This window comes from Gymnogyps californianus, chromosome 1 (assembly GCF_018139145.2).
Source record: "Gymnogyps californianus isolate 813 chromosome 1, ASM1813914v2, whole genome shotgun sequence".
NCBI lineage: Eukaryota > Metazoa > Chordata > Aves > Accipitriformes > Cathartidae > Gymnogyps > Gymnogyps californianus.
The window spans coordinates 80,917,670-80,941,451 of NC_059471.1; the positions used below are offsets into that span (position 1 = coordinate 80,917,670).

The following is a 23,782-nucleotide window of genomic DNA, read 5'->3' on the forward strand; positions in this document are numbered from 1 at the left end:
TTGGCGTGCAGGCAAGGCAGTCTTGTACCCATTTACCTTACGCTGGAATGGGGACACGTTCCTGGTTATAGGCAAGGTTTAAAATAACTGAGTAGTTTGGACCTCCTGCTGCAACTGTGAAAATGTGAACTTGGGCTATTTTAAAAACAAAGCACCGGAGAGAGGCTTTGCTTCACTGCTGAAAAGTCTGGTGTTGCATCTTGGTGACCGGAGGGAGAAGGATTTTATTTTGATAGCTGCTGTTCAATTTGACTGCCTTGACCGGTTCCCAAATTCTGGGGCTTGCAGGGAAGTTGCACCTTGAAACATGTGGACTACACTGTGAAACAGTGGTCTGCAGCTTTGCGAACAAAAATATTCTGTGGAAACTAAAGCAACTGAAAACTGAATATATTTTTTTAAAGAATCTTTAATATAAATAATCACTACAACAGTTCTAACTCAGAATTAGTGTGGACAGCGTGTAACAGTTCTTTGTAGATACAGCGCAGTTCTGACTGAGGCCACTGACTCGTCCTTCCTTTTAAATTGGAAAAATTGGGAACTCTTGTCTAAACCCAGGTTTTATTTCCTGGTGCAGCTGGTGGAGATGAACAGTAGGAAGCGTTGCATTTGCAAGGACTGGCGTCAAATGCCGGCTTCCGGTTGGATGTGCCACTGGGGAACCCTGGCTGCAAATGATTGCTGCTGACTTGAAGCGGTGCCGTGAATTCTGCAGTCTGAGAGCTGCAGCCGCCAGGAAGAAAAATACTACCGTGGGATGTTTCGGGGTCACGGAACGGCGTGCCACTTTCATGTCCTGAGGCAGCATTAATTAGCGTGAGAAATAATAATAGCGGGAAGAAGTAAGCGAATAGGAGAGCTGACGTTGAGTGACACTGGATTTTCAGAGTAGATGCCTGCCTTGTGAGGAGCGTGGTTTCTCGGCCCGGGGCGAGCCGGGCTGGGCTCGGGCGGGGGCGGGGGCGGGGGCGGGGGCGGGGCGGGGGGGGCGGGGGGCGCGCGGCGTTGCCTGCTGCCGGCAGGGGGCGGCGGCGGCGCGAGGCGCGGGCCGCCGTGTTTGCGGGCGGGTGCTGCCCGCGTCCCGTCTCCTTCCCGGTAGTGGCGGGCAACGCGCCACTCCGTGTTTGCGTGGAGATGTATAAACCCTCCTCATGGCAGCTTTGTGCTTGCCTTTATCGGCGTCGGTGAAACCCGGCGGTGGGGGGGATTTTTGTGGACTGGAAAGGAGTTTCCTTCCCCCCCCCCCCCCCCCCCCAGACGAGCTCAGCCATTTTGAAGAATTATTTAGATTTAACGTGAAGAGTAATCATACGGATCGGTAAATTTTAGGCGACATAAGGACATGAAATAACGGAAGATAGCCTTTAAAAAGGGAAGTGGCTGGGCAGTCCTGGTTAAAGTGCCCCATTAGTATGACTCTGTTCATTTTCACATTTCCAAAGTTTTGCCTGAAAAATCCCCATACGAACTGTTTGTTACCTTGTTCTTGAGATGGATCAGAGTGTCTTTGTGTGGGTATGTCACCGCTGCTGGTTTTAAAAACACTTCTTTGAGCTCAAGAGAAGGGGCCAGTAACGAGATGAATGAAAGGGATGAAAAGCCAGTTTTCTATTTCAGAAACACTGTACAGCCTCTGTCTTGTGTAGCTGCTGCTACTTGCAGTGAAAGATTTGCAGCCTTATGCTTACATGTGAGCCAGCAGTCAGGCCTTCCATCTTTGTTGATTCGGCAGAGGGCTGGAACGAATCATTAACAGACAAATAAATCCTAGCAATTGCTTTCCACCTGGACGCAAGGTCCTTGGAACTGCCTGTCCTCCTTTTGCTTTGGGACTCCAAATGTAAAAGCCTGTATGATAGGGTTACAACAAGGGTGCTCTTTGGTAGGTGAGAATAAAACAAATTCTCTTGGGGGGGAGGGGGGAAATACACACCTCTGTTGTTGTATCTGCTGGCCTTTTATCTGAACAGTACCTACAGGAGTTTAGAATGTGTCTAAAAACAGAGGAAATGGCTCGTGTTCATTGATGCTGTTGTTGTATGCTGAGGTAGTTCCGTTACTTTATTCAATTTCCTGTCTACTTTTAATTTTTAAGAGATTTTTCTGACTTTTGTTGTTGTTTACAGATAAATCTGCTTGTCTAGTTTAACTGTTTTTTCTCTCTTGGTCAAGGAAGTACATTTTTTCTCTTCCCCCCGCCCCCCCCATATCCAGTCAACCTCCTCAGTATTGCTGCAGCAATCTAAACCAGTATCTAAACTCTATAGCATGTGAAATTCAGAATGTCTTTCTTAATGACTTCAAAGCAGTAAGTATAAAAGGACAGATTTATTCTGAAAAACTGGATTGGGAAGGTTGTTTTATTGCTAAAGTGTTTGCACACACATGTCATTGAGACCACTATCTAAAGGATTGCTTATAGTCAATAGAAATTGGTTTTTTCCCTTTGTATCGTATCTTCAAAGCTTATCAGCATTTTCCTTCCAGCAGCTTTTGTAAAAGCACTGGTAGAAAGACACTCTCGGTGAAATGCTTTTATTAATGCTTCCATTAATGCTAGAGGTTTTCTGGGTTGTAGGTTCAGATGATCTCATTCTGTCACTCAGAATTAATACAGAGGTATTACATTAGAATATAAATGCTCAGCTTCCAGCATCTTTAGTTGCCTGCAAAATATTCCAGTTTTGAGTCTTTTAATCTTTTCTTTCCAGTCCTTCTACCCATTTGTGCTGAGTTTTGGAATCAATATTCATGCTGTGCTCCACTTATTAGAAAAAATTGTGTCTTGATGTGCAGGACATAGTAAATGTAATTAAATGGTGAGAAGCCAGCAGAAAGCATTGTTGACTATGCACAGTAAATTTAATTTTTAGTCATGTTGTGGACTTCAACGAAAGCAGGCGTCTACATGATTCCACCTTCTAGGTATCCCACCAGTATTTTTTAGGCTGTTCAGACTATTACGTCTGAAAAAAAGAACCTCTCAAAAATATATGTGTGTCCACAAATACAAAAAATTAAATAGAACTTTAAGTTCTTGTCCACTTGACTTGGCTCATGTCACAACTCAGTCCAGTCTGTTCCTCCCGTTGCTTGTCTGCTCAGGAAGATGAAAGTGGTGGTGGATATTGTAGCACAGAAAATGCCATCTGAAAATGATGTTCATGTAGCAAGAAACTATCTTGTGAAGATCTTGAGAAGTTCCATGAGGTACAGTATTGACTTTACAAGTGCATCCCTTCTGTTCCTTCCCACTGATTGGATTCCTCCTACCATTTGCCAAGCCCATAGCAAACTGTCACAGAAGCCCTCTTCCCAACCTTCATTTCCTTATGCTCCAAACACTGCTTGTATTGTGCTAGTTTTCTAGTCTTTTGTTTCCTTAGTGGTGCATCATAGAAAAGTAATTGTCTCATAATAGATAAACCTTTTTGCTGAATTGATGCCTAGGACATCTGTTGAATTTGCCTAAATAGATATTTGTGGTTTGCCAAGCTGGTATCAGTACCATTAGAGGTGAGCTGTGGGGGGAAAAAAAAACCTTCAATATTCTGTGCAGCTGAACAGTGGAACAATTTTTTTCCGTACCTGAACACAGGCTTGGAGCCCTTGGAGTACACAAGGACCGTCTGGAGCCCATCATCGCATGGCTGAGCAGAATCTTTTGCACTTGTTTGCACTGAGAGTATTGGAGCTCCTCCACTTACTCTCTGAATTTCATATCCTACCAAGAAAGAAGAGAGCATAGTGATGCTCCGCTTAACTGTTTTCTCTTTTGTCATGCTGGGAAGAGTAGGCTTTTGTTTATGGAAACAATTACTTCTTTTTTTAGTGACAGTAATGATGCTACACTTCTTAGTGAAATTACAGCTTCCCTGTAGAATTATTATTCTCCTTTTGTAATCCTGCATGCAGAGTTTGGAAAGGCAATTCATCGTTGAATTCATCAGATCTTTCTGAATGTACTGCAAAAAGACACGTACTCAAATTTGACGTGTTTTGAAGATACTAGGTTTATAATGAGCTTTAGTTTTGTTCTCTAAATCCAGTGGCTGTCTGATAACCCAAATTTATAAAAAGGGGGAATGAGTAAAAAAAATGTAGAACTGCCTTTAGAGTTCAAGTTGAAAATAGGGAACACTTTCTCAGCTGAGCAAATGAATTTTGTAACTTAGACAAATTACTTAACCTTGCAGTAACAAACTTCATAAATACATAAGTGAAATACATAAGTGCATAAAAAAAACCCTCACGAGCTAAGGTCCTATAAGCCTTTGTTTCAGACTGTGACTTGGAAGGATGGGATTTGTCTCACCTTACACCTCGTCTGAATTTTAAATTACATCTCCTCCAGGATGAGACAAAGAGAAGAGCAGGATGAATTACCTTCAAGAAGTTCCTGCTTCGGTCCTGGGCAACTGAGAGGGTCTAGAGAAATGGACTGTGCTTGGCATCTGCTCACTGAAACAGAAGTAGCTGAATTCCACCCAGGAGGCTTATTTAACATTGAGGGGAAAAGAATGCACTTATTTCATGAGTGCCAAGAGGTGTTACAAACAGCAAGTCCTTGGAAGGAAGTGCAAGCTGTTGTTACTAATTCCTGAACAGAAGGAAGGGGCAGAGGAGTGTAGAGCAGTTTTGCAGAAAGGTTTGCAAGGTACAAAGCTCTAACAACTTATTGTTGTACTTCTTAGAAGGAATCACTTCAGTTACATGAGCATGTACATTCGGAGGTGATATCCAAGTAGATATTTGGGGACTTAGATGAATTGCTGAACTATTTTTGAGGTGTATTCTTTAAAAAAAAAAAACAACAAACAAAAATCCCCTGCATACCTGGGGTGCCAAACATTTCAAGAGCTGAAGTAGAACTTGGCTAGAGTTAAAATTATTAGTTATATCACTCTTACTAACTTGTATGAAACAATGTACATGGCTTTATTTCTGTCATTAACTCTTTTCTTCCCACCTCCTCCCATGAGCACATACCTACAGTAAAACCTTGCCAAAGCCCTACTGTACTGTTATTATGTTGTAAAAGAGTCATAAGTCTCAGTATTAGCTTTAACTGTTAAAGCTCTGGATACATGTCAGGTATTTTGAAATTCATTTGTCTGTGTCCGCCCTTCATAAAAACCACCCCACCCCCAAAACAAATAAAATTAAAAAAAAAAAAAAACCCAACACCCAAGCACAGACCTTGGAGAGTATTGACGTTTCATTGCATCTCGAGCATTTTAAGGGAATGCTGGTGTCTTTTCAAAACTGGCATGCATGTAGAAAGTTGTCTCATTTGTTGTCATTTAAAGTCATTATGCCTCTGTCCTATCCGTATAGCGTTTGACTACTGCCCTGGTAGATTTTTTCCTGCATGTCACTTTACGGAACTGTTTGCATTAAACCAGTACTCTCTACCTCTCTCGTTTTCAGAAGAAATGACCTAGCCTGCAGGCCTCACTCTTGGCACGCAACCAAATTTACAGAAAGTCAACCTGAGACAGCCACGTCACACCTTTCCTCGTCCCATGCCTGCAGTTCCTGGCACTCGCGCTATCATGCAAGGTGAGTCTCTGCTTAAGTTATACACATTAAGCTCCAACAGCGAGACAATAATAATGTAGGTCATGTTGTTGAGTGTTTTTTAAAACCATAAATGCAAAATTGTTGTATTATACGTCTTTAGTATTGCCTGTCCTTTCAGTGCTTGAAGGGGGAGCATGGGAAGTTTGACATATGGATGAATGGATTTCAGAAACAGTATGTGATATGTGCATGTGATTGAAAGGTAAGAAACTAGCTTTAAAGGCAGTCAAACGGTTATGTTTCCTGCTCTGCATTTCCTTTCAGTGTCCACTAGTAAAATCCTAAACCTTTATAAGTGAAAAGAAACCATCAAAATTAACATACTTAAAGTGAAATAGTGAAGGGAGAAGAAATTGAAAAATACTGTTTCAGACTATTAAAAAGCCTTTTCCTAAAGGGAGGATGCAGAATGTTTTGCTGTTGGACTTTAAGGTATTACTGGTTTTATTAGTTAAACTGTCTTTCTGTAATCTGATCTTCCCTACAACTGTGCTCTTGCTTGTGTAGAGATGTAATAAGACCAATGATTTTCAGTCCCTGTTTAAAGCACCTTAATATTTGTTAAGTCTCATTCAGCAGCAGGGGAGAAACACTGGCACCCATGCAGTTTTAGCTGTGAAACTTTAAACTTTTAGGTAATGCCTGTTTGTGTCTGGTTATAGGTTCTTGTTTGTTTCCTGCTCCTAGGTGACATTCTTCAGCATTTTCACAAGAGTTCTTCTGTTTTCTTTTCCTTTCTTTTCTTTTGTTGCTTTTTTCTTCTCAGTTCCCATTGGGCCATAATTAAGCTGAGCATTAAAGAAAATGAGTCTGGTATGCAATCCTGGTTTGGAAAGTAGGCTTGTGTTTTCTATACTTACTGCTGTACATTCTCCATCATTACTTCTTGATGTTAATTTATCGTGGTAGTTAAAACAGAAGAACATTCATACTTTAAGATTTTTTTTTTTTTCATGTGATTTTTACAATCGTTTTTACATCGTTTTTCTTTGGAAGCCCCCTACTGTTTTTAAAATAACTTGCTATCTGCCCTTGAATAAAGTATGAATGTTAACATTTAGACAGAAAGGTTTTTTAAATGCATTTTGTAACACTTCATTAGCAGAAGTTTTAGCACATTATATTTCTCAAATCCTCGATTATAATTGCTGCTGGTTTACACTGATTTAGAGAATTTGTATTTAAATTTCATGTAGATGGGCTGAATCAGATTTATAGATTTGAAGACAGTAAAATTCTTTGTACATAGAAACAAAATTCAGAAATTTCTAAAAACTTTATAGAGTTCCTGGTTGCAATGCTAACTCAAGAGTATTTCTACTTTTGGTCTACTGAGTCTTCTGACTGAGCTGTAAATCAGTATATGCTTTCTGCTCTTCCTGATGGTTGTCCTTGTATCTTGTGAAAGTAAAATAATACAAGACACATGTCTCAAAGTGTGATTTGATAGGAGCTGGGCAAATCACAATATTTAAAAAAGAAAAAAAATATTAATTTGGTTCAAGACCAGTTCGAAATGAGCTTTGGGCAGGAAATCGTGGGTGTAAAGGAAAAGGGAGAGAGGAATAGAGCAATCCTCTCCCCCCACATGTCAGAAACAGCAGCAACTGCTGGTAGACATCAATATTAATAAAAAGGGCAAATTCTGCTTTCTCAGATGCTGCTGAAAGATTTAGTGGCTTTAGCACAGTGTAATACCAGGGTTCCCAGGGCACTGCCATCCTGAATCCCTTGGCTGCCTGTGTTGCCTGCTTGAAAGGTGATGTATTTGAGAGATCTGTCAGTCCTGGTGTCTGTTGCCCAAGACAGCTTCAGTGGCAGAGCTGACTTCAGACTGTGGCTGCTGGAGGCCCAGCTATCCCGGAGTGCCAGCCCAAGGATTTGGGTATTTTGAGGATCCCTGTTGCAGAGGGGGGTTCTTTGGGCTTGCTCCATCTGCAAAAAGAGAAGGTGAGCAGCTTCAGAGATTCCTGGCTTTCAAAGTACAATTCACAAAACTGAGAAGCACCGTGCACTCGAAGTCAAGCACCAACCTGAACAGGAGGCGCAGCAGTCAGTAGCTGAAAGCAGCAGTATGCAAGGAGATAATAAAAATAGCCCGAGGAGGGGATCCTTGGGCTATTTCTGGAATTTCTTGTCCTTCTTGAGCTAAGCATCTGAGATGGTATTCACAGCCTAAAATCTCTTCTGAATGTGCCTGCCTGCATTCCCTCGGTGAGCGTGAAAACTAAATCACTTGTAAAACATGGAGAGTTCAGTCAGAGGGAGAGATGCTTTTGCTTGCTTCCAAGCAGGATATACCTGGATTTTGTGTGTTGGGGGGTGGGGCGCAGCTGGACAAAACAACCCTCTGAAAATTGTCCTTACTACCTAGGTAGATGCTAGATTAAGCTATGGGTAATTTGATTTGGTTTGGTTTTGGGGGGGTTTTTTGGTTGGTTTTGGGTTTTTTTTTTTTTGCCAGCCTACTGAATTTGGACCTTTGAGAAGGTGCATGAAGCTAGAAGAAGACAAACAGACCAGAAGAGACTGTACCAGTGTAGACAGGAGAGAGGGTCTCCTGTCCACATCCACCACTATATGTGTGTTTTTTATCATGTGACTTTCATTCAAAAACTGTAAGCTATCTTGGGAGCACTAGGCCAGGTCTAGGTGCCTCTCGCACAAGGCTAGAGAGTTAGACCTTGTAAGCTTTTGGTGTCTTAATTTCCCTCTGTGAGTCTTCTGCTGTCTTTTTCACAGAAGTCATACCTTAACAACATGGATGTAGACTTTTTTCCTAGCCCACCCTAGCCTAAGGCTGACTGCATTTTTCTGGGAGGTGTGGATATGAACTATCTTAAGTTGCTGGAAGTTTAGACCTTGCATTTTCTTCCAGTAGGATATACTATAATAGAGGACATTATAATCTTTTTTTTTTTTTCCCTGCCCCTGGATGTGCAGTTGAAACCAACAACCTCTTCTACAGGTATGGGTGTGAGGCAAGTATGCTTTGAGAAGGCTGCTTAAACTGAGTTTTTGGGACAATTAGGGTCAGGTACATCTGGTCTGTAATGCCATGCGGTCTGAATGTGGTCTGATTTGCTGAGATGATGTGATTTCTGGGAAGGCCCAGAAGCAGAAACTCATGCCCCAGGGTTGGGGGGGTGCTTATTGGTCAAAGTGGCCAAGGATGGTGTTTGTAGATTATTCCTGGACTTTACCTGCTGGACTTCGACCAGCAGTGTAGGTGCTTTTGTGAATCCACTCTAAAAAAGCCGTTGAGAGAAGGATATCCTGGGATGCCAGGCTCAGGCAAAGAAATGGCTTTTGGACTCTCTTCCATGTCGGGGTTCATCGGAGGATTGCCCCGTGATTAAGGACCACAGGAGGCCATGCTTTGCAGTAACACACCATCAGAAACTATCCTGTCCTTTCTTTGAAGCTTTTGCTGCATCTACTGGGTTTCCATTAGACATTGTCTAGCAGGGCTTTGACCTCTTATGCTGATGATCTCTGCTTCACATTTCATACCAGCAGATCTACATGAGACTTGTAAATGGAGGCTTTCCTGCACAAGTGTCATCTTTATTTTAATAGATGCCAAGTATCTCCTTAGTGCTGAAGAGGGGGAAAAATATCAGCAATTCGTAGCAATATCTGGCTTACATTCTTCATTAACAAAGGAGATCCTAATAATGACCGAGACACTTTTTACATGAACCACAATATCTGCCTAAGACGACAATTAAGACCTTTTTAAGTATTCAGCAAGATGTTTTAAAATGCTGAAAATAAAAGAATGAAAGAACAAAAAACCCACAAGATGAGGCCAATGCTAGTATATCTTGTTAATAAAATGCTTTTAGAAAATAAGCACAAAGTATACCTTCTCTTATTTCACATAAATTGTTTCTCAGCATGTTGTATAAAAAAAGTTACAAAGGCTATAGTAATAGAGGGGGGAAAAAAGCAATTCTCATGTTAATGCTGAATTCCAAAGAACTGTTGAGTTGACCTTTGCAATATTTTTGACAGAAAAAAAGATCTATATCACTCTTTGTATTTTTTTTATGTGGACTAATCTAATTTCATCGCTAGCTTTCACAGGTTTCTTTACTGCACGAGGTTTGATAGATGCTTCATATAATTATAGCTACAGGGAAGTGGAATAATTCTGGGATTTCTACCAAGGGGCTTTGCATGCAAGGGCAAGAATTTGAATTTGGTATATAAAAGCAGGAGGCGCTGCCAGTGAAGTTCAAACAGGGAGATGTGATGAGAGTAATTGGAAGGACTATCGTCTCAGCATCAGTGTGTTGGATTGACAGGAGGTGGGTGCTGTGAAAGATAGAAAAGAAAGAAAACAGAACAAAACTGATTGGGTAGGAAAACAACAGAAGCAGCAAGATTTTGAAATAGTGTCCTAGGCAAATGATCCAGAGAAAGTACAATGTCAAAGGTGACGTTTCTATAGAGGAAAGAGTGGCAGAGAGGAACTGGTAGCAGTAAGGATTCTTGAAGGCAGGTCAGAAGTTTAGTTTTGGCCATGTAGAGCTTACGTTCCTCTGGCATCTCCTCCTGATGTTTTCCTGTCAGTGTTGTGGAACTGGGTGGAAGTGAATGGCATTGTTGTAAGGGTGTCAGCCTGAGAGTGGTTTGAAACCACATTGGTAAGGTGCGTGTGGAGGCTCAGAACTAAAATGGTGGCATTTGAGGCAAATGTTTTTAGTGAACCTCCATTTAGAAATGAAAATATTAAATGAATGGGCAGATTTGGATAAGTAGGACAAGGGAATAACTTTATGGGCTGAAGAAGTTTAGACTGAGATTACAAAAGATGAACAGGGAAGTACGTGAGTTTAATAGCTGGAAGAATTGGAGTGCCTGGAAAATAAGCTGAAAAATAAATTGGTGTTTGTCCTGGGAGAGGGGAGCTTTCAAGGAGATAAATGTGTATTACTTATTGGTAAACTTACAAAGGGAAGTTGAGTTAGTTATTAAGGTTTCAAGCTTTGAATCAGTGGCAGAGTATAAAAATAAAGCCCTGACTTTGTGTTCAAACTTCCAATTTTATTAGATTGTTTGTCTTGAGTAACTGCTATGCAGATGGATCTTAACCAATGTTAGTAAAATTGGTGGCTATATATTTATAATTATATTGTGGCATTTTTTGACTGGTTTATTTATGCTGGGGCTTTTTGTTTGTTTCCTACCATAGTTGTTCTTCTCATGACCTGTCAAACTCGTGGGATCAGTCAAGTCTACATCGCACTTCTGACCAATTCAGCTCTTTGGGAAGTATGGACAGCTGGGACCACACTCCACAAGTAGCCCAGTACGGAAGACTTTCTTCTGCAAGGTCTAATAGTAGCATTGATCATCTAGGGAGCCAAAGTAAGCGGGATTCAGCCTACGGGTCTTTCTCCACAAGTTCTAGCACCCCTGACCACACTCTGTCCAATGCAGACACTTCTTCAACAGAAAACATGCTATACAAAGTAGGCCATTGGGAAACTGCTAAGCATGGAAACAAGTCTGGCCAGTTCTTGAATGACAACAGTGGAATAGAGGACAAACCTGGGTATTTGGCAGCTCCCATCCAATATGAGAACAACAGAAGTCCTAGAATAGAGGAACACCCCGATGGCAAGCTCACTAGCTCTGGAAGATCCAGTTTTGGACCTGTCTGGTATGTTCCTGATAAGAAGAAGTCTTCATCTCCTCCCCCTCCACCTCCACCTCTTCGTAGTGACAGCTTTGCTGCTACCAAAGGCCATGAGAAAGCCCATGGCCCTGTGTACTCAGAGGGTGCCAGCACGCAGCACATCACAGCCCTGAACCGGTCTCAGCCCAGGAGTGACTGGAACTTGGAAACCGTGGAGCAGCAGTGGCGGCCCTCCAGAGCATGTGACAGGAGAGTCAGCAGCTCAAACTATAAATCTGATCTCAGTTCAGAACACACTTTTTCTTCGGCTGGTGAAAGGTGCAATAGTAACGCAGGAACTGTGAACAAACTGCAGTCGTCCTTGTCCAGCACTGATGTTCGGTTTGCACAGCCTACTTACAGTTACCACCACCAGCACCAGTACAGTGATGAAAGCACTTTTTTTCACAATGCAAGAATCTTAGCTGCACCTAAAGATCAGCAACATTATCTGTCCTATAGTGGCATTCAGGAGTTACCTACAGATCATTTTCATGGCTACAGTCCAAACCAAGCCAGTCTGCTCAACACTTCCTCCTCTTCAAACAGTGCTGCTGAACAGAAGGTGGACAACACTGGACAGAGTCGCTATTATTGCGTGACAGCAAAACAGCCTTCTCAGGGAAGCTCAAAGCCACTACAACTCAAGGACGACAGCTGTAAACCTGCAGTGGGGACCGATGCATCACTTGGACCTCACGAAAATCCTGCAGTTGTCACGATGGTCCAAAAACCAAAATACTATCTACCTCAACAATCTGTTGAATCTTCACTGAAAGGGTGTGAGAACAGTAGTCATTACCCAGTGGACAGAGAGGGGGATGCTAGGTGTGCTGTAGTAGAAGAAGCTAAAAAACCCAATCATACTGAAAAGTCTGGACAGAAGAAAAACTTTGAGAGCAGCTCTGAGGAAAGTGAAACTAGGTACGGTCAACAGGAGTGTGTAAAGGGCTGTGTCCTTACCACTGAAAACAGGTCTGTTCAGAAAGATTTTAGGTGGAGGAAAGACGAGAGTAGCAAGATTTCTCCTCAGAAGACTCCAATGTTGCATTCTTTAGCTCAGGAAGGGAAAAAACAGTCTGAGAGCCCAGAAACGGTAACAGAGCGACAGGCCCCATTTGACACTCACTTGTCTAAACAGGCACGAAGGAGCGATCGTTTTGCAACAACCCTGAGAAATGAGATTCAGATGAGAAGAGCGAAGCTGCAGAAAAGTAGAAGCACTGCTATGTTAGTAGGGTCATCTGAAACAGAGGAGTGCAATGAGACCTGGAAGCCAGATTCAGCAGAAAATGTCACTGCCTCCCCAGACGCTAACTTTACCAGCACCTACAAGGATCACCTCAAGGAAGCACAGGCCAGGGTTCTGAGGGCGACATCCTTCAAACGGCGGGACTTGGAGCCCAGCCCCGCTGAGTATCTCCCCAGGTCACCTGAGCGGAAAACTGGTAGTTACAACTCTTCGTTATTGGCTTTGGTTTCTGAAGATGTGTCTGGATTCCTCGAGGCTACGCAAGCTAAACCGAACCCTACAGGGAGTGGCACTCATCACGTTTCTCGCATCGGAGCCAGAAAGAGGTTCACAACAGAGCAAAAACTGAAGTCTTACTCTGAACCGGAGAAGATGAATGAGGTGGGGATGTCCGAGGATGAGTGCCATGCTCATTGCCGTCCAAATACATCTGAAGAAGCCCTGAGCTCGTTTGCAGACAGGTGGAAATTTTTTGAAGAAACAAGTAAGCCTGCATATAGGAAATCAGCACAGAAACCAGCTCCCCACGGTCTAGGTGAGGGACAGCCTGAGAGGCCAGATAGGAAAGCTCACGGTGGACAAGAAGGAGAGGAGTCATGGTATGAGAGAAGGGGTCGGGCAGCCTCTGTTGGACTTGAAACTGCACATGCTTCAAAAGATAACGTCCACCATAGTAGCAGCAATAAGGCTGCTGATAGGATTGTGAAATCTGAACAGCCGCAGCGTCTGGGAACCTTTGCAGAGTATCAGGCATCGTGGAAGGAGCAGCGGAAGCCAATAGAGCCAAGGAGCTCAGGAAGGTACCATTCAGCTGATAATATCCTTGATGCAGGCCATGAACAACAGGAGAAACCCCAGTACATGCATGAGAGGTCTAGATCATCCCCTTCTACTGATTTCTACAAACAGGTACAAATGTCTTTCGCATTATCATTTAAATTGCCCGAGGCAGGGGTGGGCAGGAGAGTGGTGGAGGGGGAAAGAGATAACTTTTATGAAAATTTCCAGTTTAGGAACACAGTGTAGGATGGTATTTGCCTTTTGTCAGTAAGGGAATAAGTGTTATAGGTAGCTCTCATAAGTAAAATGAAGAACAACAAAGTTTGTATTGCACAGGTATTAACTGTAGCAAAGAGCAATTGGATCAAGTAATTTCTTGTGTGTTGTAGCCAGATGGAAGAAAACAACCTGGTTGATTTGATAATATCCTCTTTTTTACAGTAGAGGTATAGGAGGATCAAAGCAATCTTCACCCAGAGTTATTTCTTCATTGGTGTGGCTGCCTTCCCCATTTTAAGGCTTTCACTTCTCTGAAACTATGAGGAAAAATGTTCCAAATGGAAATAATACTACTTTTGTCCAATTTTGTTAATCGTCTAACCATTTTCCATAGACGACTTCTTTTCTTCTAAACTTGATGTAAAAGCTACATAGGACAAAACTTCTGCCTAATAAAGTTTAGGGATTAAAAATACGCCTGTTGCTGTAGTGTAGCTTTAACATTAACAAATGCAACTGCTTAGTGTTTTGGTTTATGTCAGTTTGCTTGATTTAAGATGTATAAATTTACTCCTTAGAGAGATGCCAAATGTCTGTTCAACTTGCAAGTAAATACTAAGTTAATTTTTAACTGAGCAGGGCCAGGGAATGGTTGGCAGGGGGCAGGGGAAGTAAACAGAGAAACAAAGTCTCTTAAGTTCTCTGTTTAAAAGATGTTGTTCAAGCTGCTACAAGATTGCCTGATATGTGTAAGGAGTCATAGTGTGTTCAACCTGTGTTGAACTTCACCTTATGCAAGAAAAGAATTGAGACAATGCAGTTGTATATTATTTTTTCCTTTTTTTTTTTCCCTCTTGGTAAAAACATTGCATACATACATACACACATTCACATCCACACAGCACCTGTGTGTGTGTGTGTGTGTGTATATACAGGGAGTAGACAAAATATGTTGATCTGTAAAAGTTGTGGACTCTTTCTCTTTAATTTTTTTGTGTCTTTAAGTTTTGGAAAAGTTATTTTTGAACTCTACATGCAGACTTAACTATGCGGATAATTTACTAGGGTAGAGATTCCAAGCACTGGAAATATTCACCTGGAAGTTATTTTGAAAATTAAATTAACTAAATTATTAAATAATTGCCTACCCAGCAGAAAAATCATCATATAATCTATTCCATGTATGCATTTCTGGTTTATTAGTCAGTGCCTTTAAGTTCAGTATAGGCCTCCTGGGGCAAAAAGCAGACACCTGTTTAGGCACCTGGAAAATATGGTGATAAGTGCGTTGAAGATGCCTACAACAGACTGAAGTAAATAAAGATGTTGTTTCGCATATATGATTCAGATGATTCCAGTGCTAATGTGCAATTAAATTTCCTGTAGGTTCAGTGTTTGTAATGCAAAGCTATGCTTTGGGTGTGGTTGTTTGAAGATAGTGAGATAATAAAATTCTGGAACAGCGATGTTGTGTGTTTTACTGAGAAACTAAAGTACGCGCTCAGGGATTCAAAAGCTGGTGCATACTTGCCTCTTCTAAAATGTGGGCAACTCTTCTGTAACTTCTTTGCTGCATTTTTTTTTTGTCTTTGCAAAATGGAAGTTGCAAAAGTTTATAAAAATGTTAAGCTCTTCTGTAGATCAGCAAAGTAGAGCAGTAACTCGAGCACAGCCAGGTCAGTAGTGCTGCGCAAGAGGTCACATAGCATACTGTACCACTTAAAACCAAACAAGCTTAAGACGTGCTATGCTGTTGACTTCATGTATATTCAAACAGAGCAAACCCACAAATAAGAGGTTCCATAATCATAGATTTTTCAGGAGTCTGAAACATGATGACTTGGTGTCTTACTTGTGCTATAAACCACTTTTAGGAAGTCTCAGTTGAAGTAAGGAGGCAAGCAGAGGATTTAAAGGAAGATGGGGAGCGTATTTTCTCTAAAGTTAACAATCTGGATGAAAGGAACTGCACTGTAAGGTAAGTATTTTTATATATTATTATAAGGTAAATTTCTGGCTTTAAGAGATTTCTTATGACAACTCTGATCTGATCTTTTCCTGACCCAAACTAGAAGCTTTACTATGATGATTTCGGAGTTTTTGCAATGCCTTTTCCCCTTGTTTCCCTACTTCTCCCCACATACTTCAATGTGCATGATAGAATTAATGTTGGGACTGAAATTTATGGGGACTCTAGGGTGAGCTTGAAGAAATTGTCAAGTGTTGAGTGTATTACAGTTTGTTCAGAGCCAGATGATTCTTATTTGTGTGCCTGAAACGATTCAGATATTTTTCATATTTATCAGTTACAGGTTTGGGGGGTAGGGGGGGCAGGGAACGCTTGAGGTTTCCCAGAAGAGTTTTCCGGTATTATCCTTGGCAAAGACAGCATGCTACTGGAACACAGTAGTGCTGTAAATTGGACTTTTCTCTACTTGTGCCTTTGCAGAATGCAGTACATGAACAGAAGCCACCAAAAGTTGTTTTCCCATTTGATCAGCTCCATTTTTCTCTGTTAATTCATGTTTTAATTAAACTTTACAATATTTTCAGACCGTTTTCAAATGTATGACTGTATGCACAATGCAGTTAAAATCCTTAAATGTCTAGCATGCAGGGGGGTGCCCTCCTCCTGGCCCGCAGTTTGCCGGAACCATTGTAATGTAAGCAGGGATTTCGGCGATCGCTGATACTGTGGCTGCTTAAGTGGCGTGTGGCAGCTGAACTGAGGTTGTGCGCACACTGCTATCGCCAGGTTTGATGGCTCCGGTTTTTGTAACAGAAGAAACACATGTGTAGGAAAAATAACTTCTACGGGCTTTCCTCAGTTCTGCAAGTGGCATTAATCTCTCAAGGGGAGAGAAAAATATGAACTGTAGCAAACACGTACTCTAGTAGTGACCGTAAAAGCTTGTGAAAAACTAGTATTTATTTGTGGACTTATACGGTTGTATTTTGCATTACTTATGGCCCAGCTGAAGAGACCATTGGCTATTTTTCTACTTCTTTGTAGCCCTTTGTACTTACCGTGGTGATTTCAAAATGAATAGCCCATGAGGGTGTGAATGTGTGCGCAGGCGTGTGGAGGGGCGATTGGGCTGGAGGGAAGGGAAGGAGGGGAGGGAGAGGGGGAGGCGGCAGCACGATCAGCCGGGAGCAGACATGCTTCTGTAGGCAGACAGCATCTCTGGACAAGTTAAAATGATTTCCATCCACCAGTGCTGAACCCTAGTCACAAAAGCGTGTGAATAATACTCCTACGCCAGCGTTTTAGCAGTGTTTGTGCAGCACAATTCTTGCTTTATAATCATGGAATCCATGAAAATCACATGACTGGGCACCAGCTGCAATAACTTCTTTTTTTTTTTTTTTTTTTTAAGCCGAAGCCTATTTTGACATAGTATTTCAGATGTAGTATTTGGCCATTTCACCGCATTACAGGAGGTTTCGTAAAATGGTCTCTTTTGCAGTCATTCCCTCAGCACTTGTGTTATGCAGAGGGCTTATATGTCTTCCATATTCAAAAAACTAACTAAATAAAATCTCTCATTTGGGCATTTAATTCCTGCGTTGTGAACTACCGCTGCATGATGATGAATGGCTGTCCTATGGGAAAGAATATGTATTTCCATGTGCTCTTTTTTTAACAAGGCATTCTTGTGCTCAAAAAGAACTGGACTCATCATGACATGGATTGATTTTATGATTTTTGAGCTGCCCTAAAGGCATTTAGTTTCCTACTTTTAAAAGCTAGCAATCTGCAAATGGCTAGCAAATCTGTCTAATCCATGGTGTATTCTACAACATGAATATTAACCAAACACCTAAGGTCTTCCTTGTGATCACATTTAATACTTTCTTTGAAAATTTGGGTTTGGATTATATTGCTGATGGCCCTTATTTTTTTGCTACTGAGGCCTGTGTGCTACAGTTGCCTTTGTGCTTCCAAAGCCAGCGTGACTGTGCTGGGCTCAGGAGCAGCCCTTCAGCATTTGTGTGGGTTAGATGTGCAGGGACCCAAGCTGAGAGCCAGCTGTGGAGTCCACGGGTGCCTTCTCTGGGTGAGAGACTGTACAATGCTACAGGGTGCCTCTGGCCTCCTTCCCCTCCAGTTGTTTTGCAAAAAAAATGAATAATTTGGATTTTAAATAAACTTTGAATGTTTACTGTTACAGCTTCCCTGATAATTTTCAGGAGAAATATGAGTGTTTTCAGTGCACTGAATCTAGAATGAAAAAGGGTTGGAGTATTGTAAAAGCAAATGGTTAAAAAAACAACAAAAAAGTGCATGATAAGCAATTTTTTTCCTGGGCTTTTTGCTGCTGGTTCATTTTGCTATAGTATTTTTTTGGTGCTCTTCTTTTTTTAGCACACAGTTACAAAACCTAGATTAACATTACTTCTAAAAGTTAGGGGTTTTTTAAGTTGATGAAGATAATTTGTGAACTCCTTTCATCTTTGGGCTGTATTTTTCCCCTGTGAGATTACTGAGTGCTTCCAATGAATTCAGGTTGTTTCATCTCCCTTTTCAGAAAAGCTACAACGTGTTCTTCTGAATTGCAGTATTTAATAGCTTGGACTATTATTTTTATAGGAAGATAAAGTAGTGGTCTGTAGTAGCCATTATCATCTCTCATGCAAGAACCAAACCACTCTTGTTATGAACTGAGAGGCATGCAAACAGTCATCTGACGTGAGCTGAATATTTTTATACTGAAGCTTGATGTGATTCTAAGTAAGTTCTTAACTTTAGGACTGCTTAAAAGTGTTATATGAGTCTGCTGATGTGTAAAACAAAAATTGATGCTTTTTTTATTTTTAATGATGCTACTCTTTCAAATTAGTTACAAAAGCTTAGCTTTTTACAGATGTAAAGTCTGTCCTTCTTTAAACATGTCTCTCTCTCTGTATTGTCAAATGATATATGCTGGTTATATAATTAACTTCCCTGTAGAAGTCTCCACAATTTCTAAACTGACATAGCCCTTCAAAAGGTAAAAGATGGAAACTTGTGCTCTGGCCTGTAGTCTGTGGCTTCCTGCAGGATGACACGGCACACAAAAAAGTCTATCTGCATCAAAAGAATAGTGCTTTATGATCTAATTCTTAAGATTGTCATCTACTAGAGAAGTTCACAGCCATTGCTTTTATTTACTTTCTAAGAACATTTGACTTGTATCTCTATGAATTTGTTTCTGCAGTGTCTTATGAAAATTACGTAATTTCAAAAAGTGAAAAAGGATTTATGAGATCACAGGTCACAGAAAATCTTTCAACATTTAGTAGGTGTCAAGTACAAGAGCATGTGCATGTCAGGTATAGGACCACAGCATGACTCAACTCTAATTAAACACTGTGAGATGTTTCTTTTAGTTCTTTCGTGCCTTAGTAGTTGCTCCTATCTGAGCTCTTGAAGACACAAGAGCAGCCTTTACCCTACAAAACCAAAGTAAAAATCATTTTTTGATGCCTAAGTTGACCTAAATGCCCAAGTTTAATGTTCTAAAAAATCTTTGACAAGCCAGAAACAGGAGCCTATAGAGAGGTTCCCGAGTTCATTATTAGGCACTTCATAAGGAAACGGATTTTTCAAGAGCTGGTGAATATCTAGCCTCCATGCTCACCAGGTGGTGCAACAGCAAATTATTGTGCAAGGAAGAAGGAGGACGTTCAGCAACACAGGAATATGAATAATCTTATGTCTTCTGAATCAAGTCAGATGGAAAAGAATTTACAAATGGGTGATACTCCATTTATATGTGTGTTTATATATATCAAGCGTATATGGATGTTTGTGTATGGGTGTATATATATACACATACAAAACATACATGCGTGTTTTGATAGTTATTTCTCTGAGCTTGTTCTGTTTTGTGACCGTTATAGGGGTTGGGGCTACATATCTGTAAGGGCTAACTAGCAGAGGGGAAAAAAAACAATCCACATTACACATTTGTCCAAATGTGTAATCTCATGTAATCTCATGTTTACAATGATAAATGGTGTAAATTAGATATTGGAAAGTAAATTAGACAATGGAAATATTCTTAGAAACTACCCAGTTTTTTATAACTCCAATAATTTTAAGTTCTGTATTTTGGATTTTTTTACTGTGCTGTCAAAAAAAGTATTATAGTAGCAATACACAGTGGTAGTATCGGCTTAACTGGGAACTTAGGTATTGAAATGCAAGACTTGAAGGGTTTGGGTTTTTTATATGTAGCAAAAGGGCCATTTGCTTAAATAGGTAAGCAGAACTCTGCTTGCAGGCATTGCATCACATATGGATTTTAAACTTATATTTTTTATTTACTGTATATACATTGTTAGAGTCAAATTGAGAAGTTTTTCCTGAATGAGTGTTGCAGGATGAGTGTGTCTCAGTCATTGTAGGACTTACTAAGACATCACCAGAGCTATATAAGCAAAAAGTTTTCACCCTCTTCCCTTTTCCTCTTGAGGAAGAAATAGTATGATCTTGTGCAACTGCTTCCTTACAAATCAGTGAAAAATTACTTCGGCAAACATTTCATGCATGTATTAACAAGCTTCATGGTGCGAAAGATGTCTTAAGTTCTCTGTTTTACACTTCACCTACAACTGTTGTAATTTTTCACATAAATTCTTCTAAAGGGAAGAAATATTTCCTATCAGTTTGCTAAGTATAGAATGACCTAACAAGTAGTATTTTGTAGAAAATAAATTATAAATATGCATGATTACTTTTTTATCTAATGTGCAGTGTACTAACAATTTCTACATTCATTTTATTCATGAGCTTATAAAGTGAAGTGTTCTCTTTTTAAAATCAATATAAGTATAATAAGGACTATTAGAAAGGTTTAAGTGCTCTTTTTTGAGGGAGATTAATTATTCAGTTAAAGGGGGAAGAAAACGTGCTTTTCATGTAGTCAGAACATACCAGTTTGGTTGAAGTAATGCTTCAGATATCTGAATTCCTAACAGTAATGAATTTACATGTGAAAATGCCTTCTTGCATGAAGTTAGAAATAAAAAAATTTTAAAACTTTGCTGTTTTCCCTTTCCAGCAAGTTGTGTGCAGCTATTTGTTGTCATCTGGAGGAAGTGTAGAAGAGCCAACATGCATCTTCACAGGCTCTTACCTATTAACAAAGACTTCAAGTACATGAGCTGCTGAAGCCCTTTCTATTTACATTAGCGTTTCTTTATCATGAGATATGGATTATTAAGGCATCTGTCAGACCACTTTTTTTTGCCAATGATGTCATTGTATGTATCATATGGACCAATGGATGATGCAGTACAGTCTTGGGCCGTTTCAAAGTTTGTTTTTTCTGAAACTGGGAGAAAACTTCTGTGACTCTTCCCATGCATATAGAGGCAACAAAGGAGAGAGTCCAGCAGCACCTATTCATGTGTTAGGAGTCCCCTGCCAACTTTCATCTTCCTTAGGTTTCTGTAAATACTTGTAATTAGTACAGGTTTCATTGCCATGAACCGCTATGTCTTTCCAGTGTACTAGTGCTTGTGACTGACTAATAACAGCTAAGTAAGTATCACACTTTGAGACAGTGTAACCTTGTATCACTGATACGTGAAGGAAGTTGATGCTTAAAAACACAGGCCAAAGGTCTGCCTAAGCAGGTTTCCTTTCTCTGACTGAACAGTAGCAGATGCTTGGAGAAAATAAAAACAAGGCAAACATGGAGCCACACTGCTGGGTATCCTCTGCTGATCTGCAGCTAAGAGGTACAATCCTAAGTATTTGTGGTTAACAACCCTTGATGAATTTTTCTTTCAGAAAAGTGTCTAACTGGTTTTGGACCCACATCGACTTTTGACATCCATAGCTTTTTGTGCTGATGTGTTACGAGGAAAAGCACCTCTTCTGCGGGGGGTGGGTGGGGTGTCTCCTCTGTGAAAGCTGTTGTGTGGCTTTGCCCATCCTTATTTTCTTCTTCTGTGTCTTTCCACATTCTCACATTTTCCTCTTGGAGCAGTGGGAGAACTGCAACAACGTTAGGGTGTGCAATGAATTCGTAAAGTAACATAATGTTTCCTTTATCTTTTTTTTTCTTTTTTCTTTTTTTTTTTTTTACTGCTGTGGAGTACAGAGATGATATGTTTATAGAACGGTCTGTGAAATCGAGCTTTTCCTTCCTGCATAGCAATAATTTCAGTTATAAATCATTTTATATGTTGTTGAGGTATAGGAAAAGCTATCCTGTGGGTTACTTTGCATTTATTAAATCTGAATTTCATCTGTTGTTTTATGGCCCATTCGCTCAATGATAGGAAATCTTTGGCTTGTGTCTTTATTACTCAGAATAATTTCCTCACAGCAGCAACTGTTGCCATCTTCTTTTTCGCCCCTTTTGTAAATCATCTAGATCTAACCAGTTCTGTTAATCATGTGATGATGCAAGTGAGGACTTTGTCCCATGACAGTCAAATTTTTAAGAGCCTCTGATGAGGATAATTTTTTTTTTTAAAGAATCTTCTAAAAGTCCAAATAGTGTCTGTCATCCAGATCAGTGTTGTCCATGTGTGTAGTGACTCTTTCTAAGAAGAGTAATGCATCCGAGACACAGCTTTTCTGCACAAGCCCAAATGATTCTTTGTCATTTTAACATGCTAGTTAGTGCAGCTGCTGAATGTCTTCGTATAATTTCTACCTGTTTGCCTAATTTAGATGTTAAGTTTATGGTTCTGAAGTTCTCCAGATTCATAATGAATATTTCTTTTTACTCTTGCTCTCTTTCTCTCATTATCTCTTCAACACCCTCACACCTTCCCTCCCCTAACCTTGTATGTGTCACTTTGCTCAAGCAGTTGCCCAGGTATCAGAGGAATGGGTAGCTGTGCATCACAGCTACTATTTCTGAAACTCCCATAGGAAATTCCTGGTGATTATCATATAGTCCAGGTAACTCATGACTACCCGCTTAATGGTGGACAACATCTGAGAATAATTCCTGCATAGGCTGTTCTTTGCTCGCGGAGATGTGAAGGGGAGTCCATGTTAAATTTCTGCTGCGGCCTTATTTTCTTCGTATTCTTACTGTTGTACTTCTGGCCTGTAATCTGTCTGGCAGATACCTGTGTTTGAACAAGTGCCTTTTTTTTTTTTTTTTTCCTTTTTTTGTTCTAACACCTTTAAGAATTTGTACCTCAGCCTTTTTTTTTTTTTTTTTTTTTTTTTTTTAACCTTATTGTGTTTATACATCTGTTTTGCTAGAATAGTTCTGGATTTTCCTTATTCGGGTAGGACTTTAGTTCTCTGGTGGATATCCTTTTATTTACTGTTTAATCCAGCCTTCAGAGGGGACAGAGAGAGGGGAGGAACAGGGTGGTCTTCTGGGTTTTTTGGTAGGTGTTACGCATTTTCTGAGTTCCATATATTGTATCCACTGTCACATGTTATCTCTTAGCATTATACCATCTGGCTTGTTCCTTTTAAAAATATTCCTCTCATGTATGTAAATACCCTTTTCAAAATTAAATACCACAGTGTGGATTCTTGATCTTTCAAGAATGATTAATCTAAATACATATGGCCACTGGCACAGGGTAGCTCTTCATGTAGGAAAGTTTTGAACCAGATTCTTCTCATACCTCAGGATCAAGGCAGGAGTTGCATGATAAATTGCCCCACTTGTAGTCTTTTTCTTTCTCCTGTTGTCCATTTTAAAACTTCCAGGCTGCTTAAGCCGAGAGATGCGTGGTTCTTCAAGAGCATCCCAAATGCATTATTTTGGGATCTAGGCTTGGTTGTGGCTAAATGAGAGTGCTAAATCTTGCAGGCTCCTCCCATTGCCTTCCCATTCCTTACTCTCCTAGCGGTGCTCAGCCCAGCGGCTGTCAGGTGCACGTCCTGCAGGTCGGTGTGATGCTCTGCTCTGGCTCACCAGCAGCTGCTGGATCTCATTAAATGGGTGCTGGACTGTCTCCAAAGCCTGCTCTTGGTTTACAGTACACTACAGTAATGTAGCCCTGTTTCTCCCGCATCCAATTTGCTCATTCCCCACACCCTTGAAAGTGTGGCTTCTCCCTCTACCTTTGTTAGGTGAATTTTGAATCCCTGTTTCTAAACTTGAGGGTAGCTACCCCACCTCACATACCCCCTTTTTTCTACTTCTAGCTTCTTATTACTGAGTGAAGTTCCTTTTGCTTAATTGCTGCTGGCACATCTGTTCTCCACTGTGCATGCAGTGACAGCTTAGGGGTATGCAAGGCCACCGTGGTCTGATAAAAGGAAGTGTTGGAGGGTAGTTTCT

General features: G+C 40.7%; 1 protein-coding gene across 2 annotated transcripts in view; it reads left to right on the top strand.

The window, feature by feature from the left end:
• The window catches only part of SHROOM2 (shroom family member 2), a 130,497-nt gene that overhangs the window by 79,980 nt on the left and 26,735 nt on the right, over positions 1-23,782 (top strand). The window contains exons 3-6 of one of the 2 annotated variants that reach the window (XM_050914886.1): positions 3,109-3,213; positions 5,434-5,565; positions 10,787-13,433; positions 15,398-15,501. In XM_050914886.1, the coding sequence (XP_050770843.1) occupies positions 3,109-3,213; positions 5,434-5,565; positions 10,787-13,433; positions 15,398-15,501 (2,988 nt within the window). The remainder of the gene's footprint in view (positions 1-3,108; positions 3,214-5,433; positions 5,566-10,786; positions 13,434-15,397; positions 15,502-23,782) is intronic. The other variant, XM_050914887.1, reaches the window with a different exon arrangement.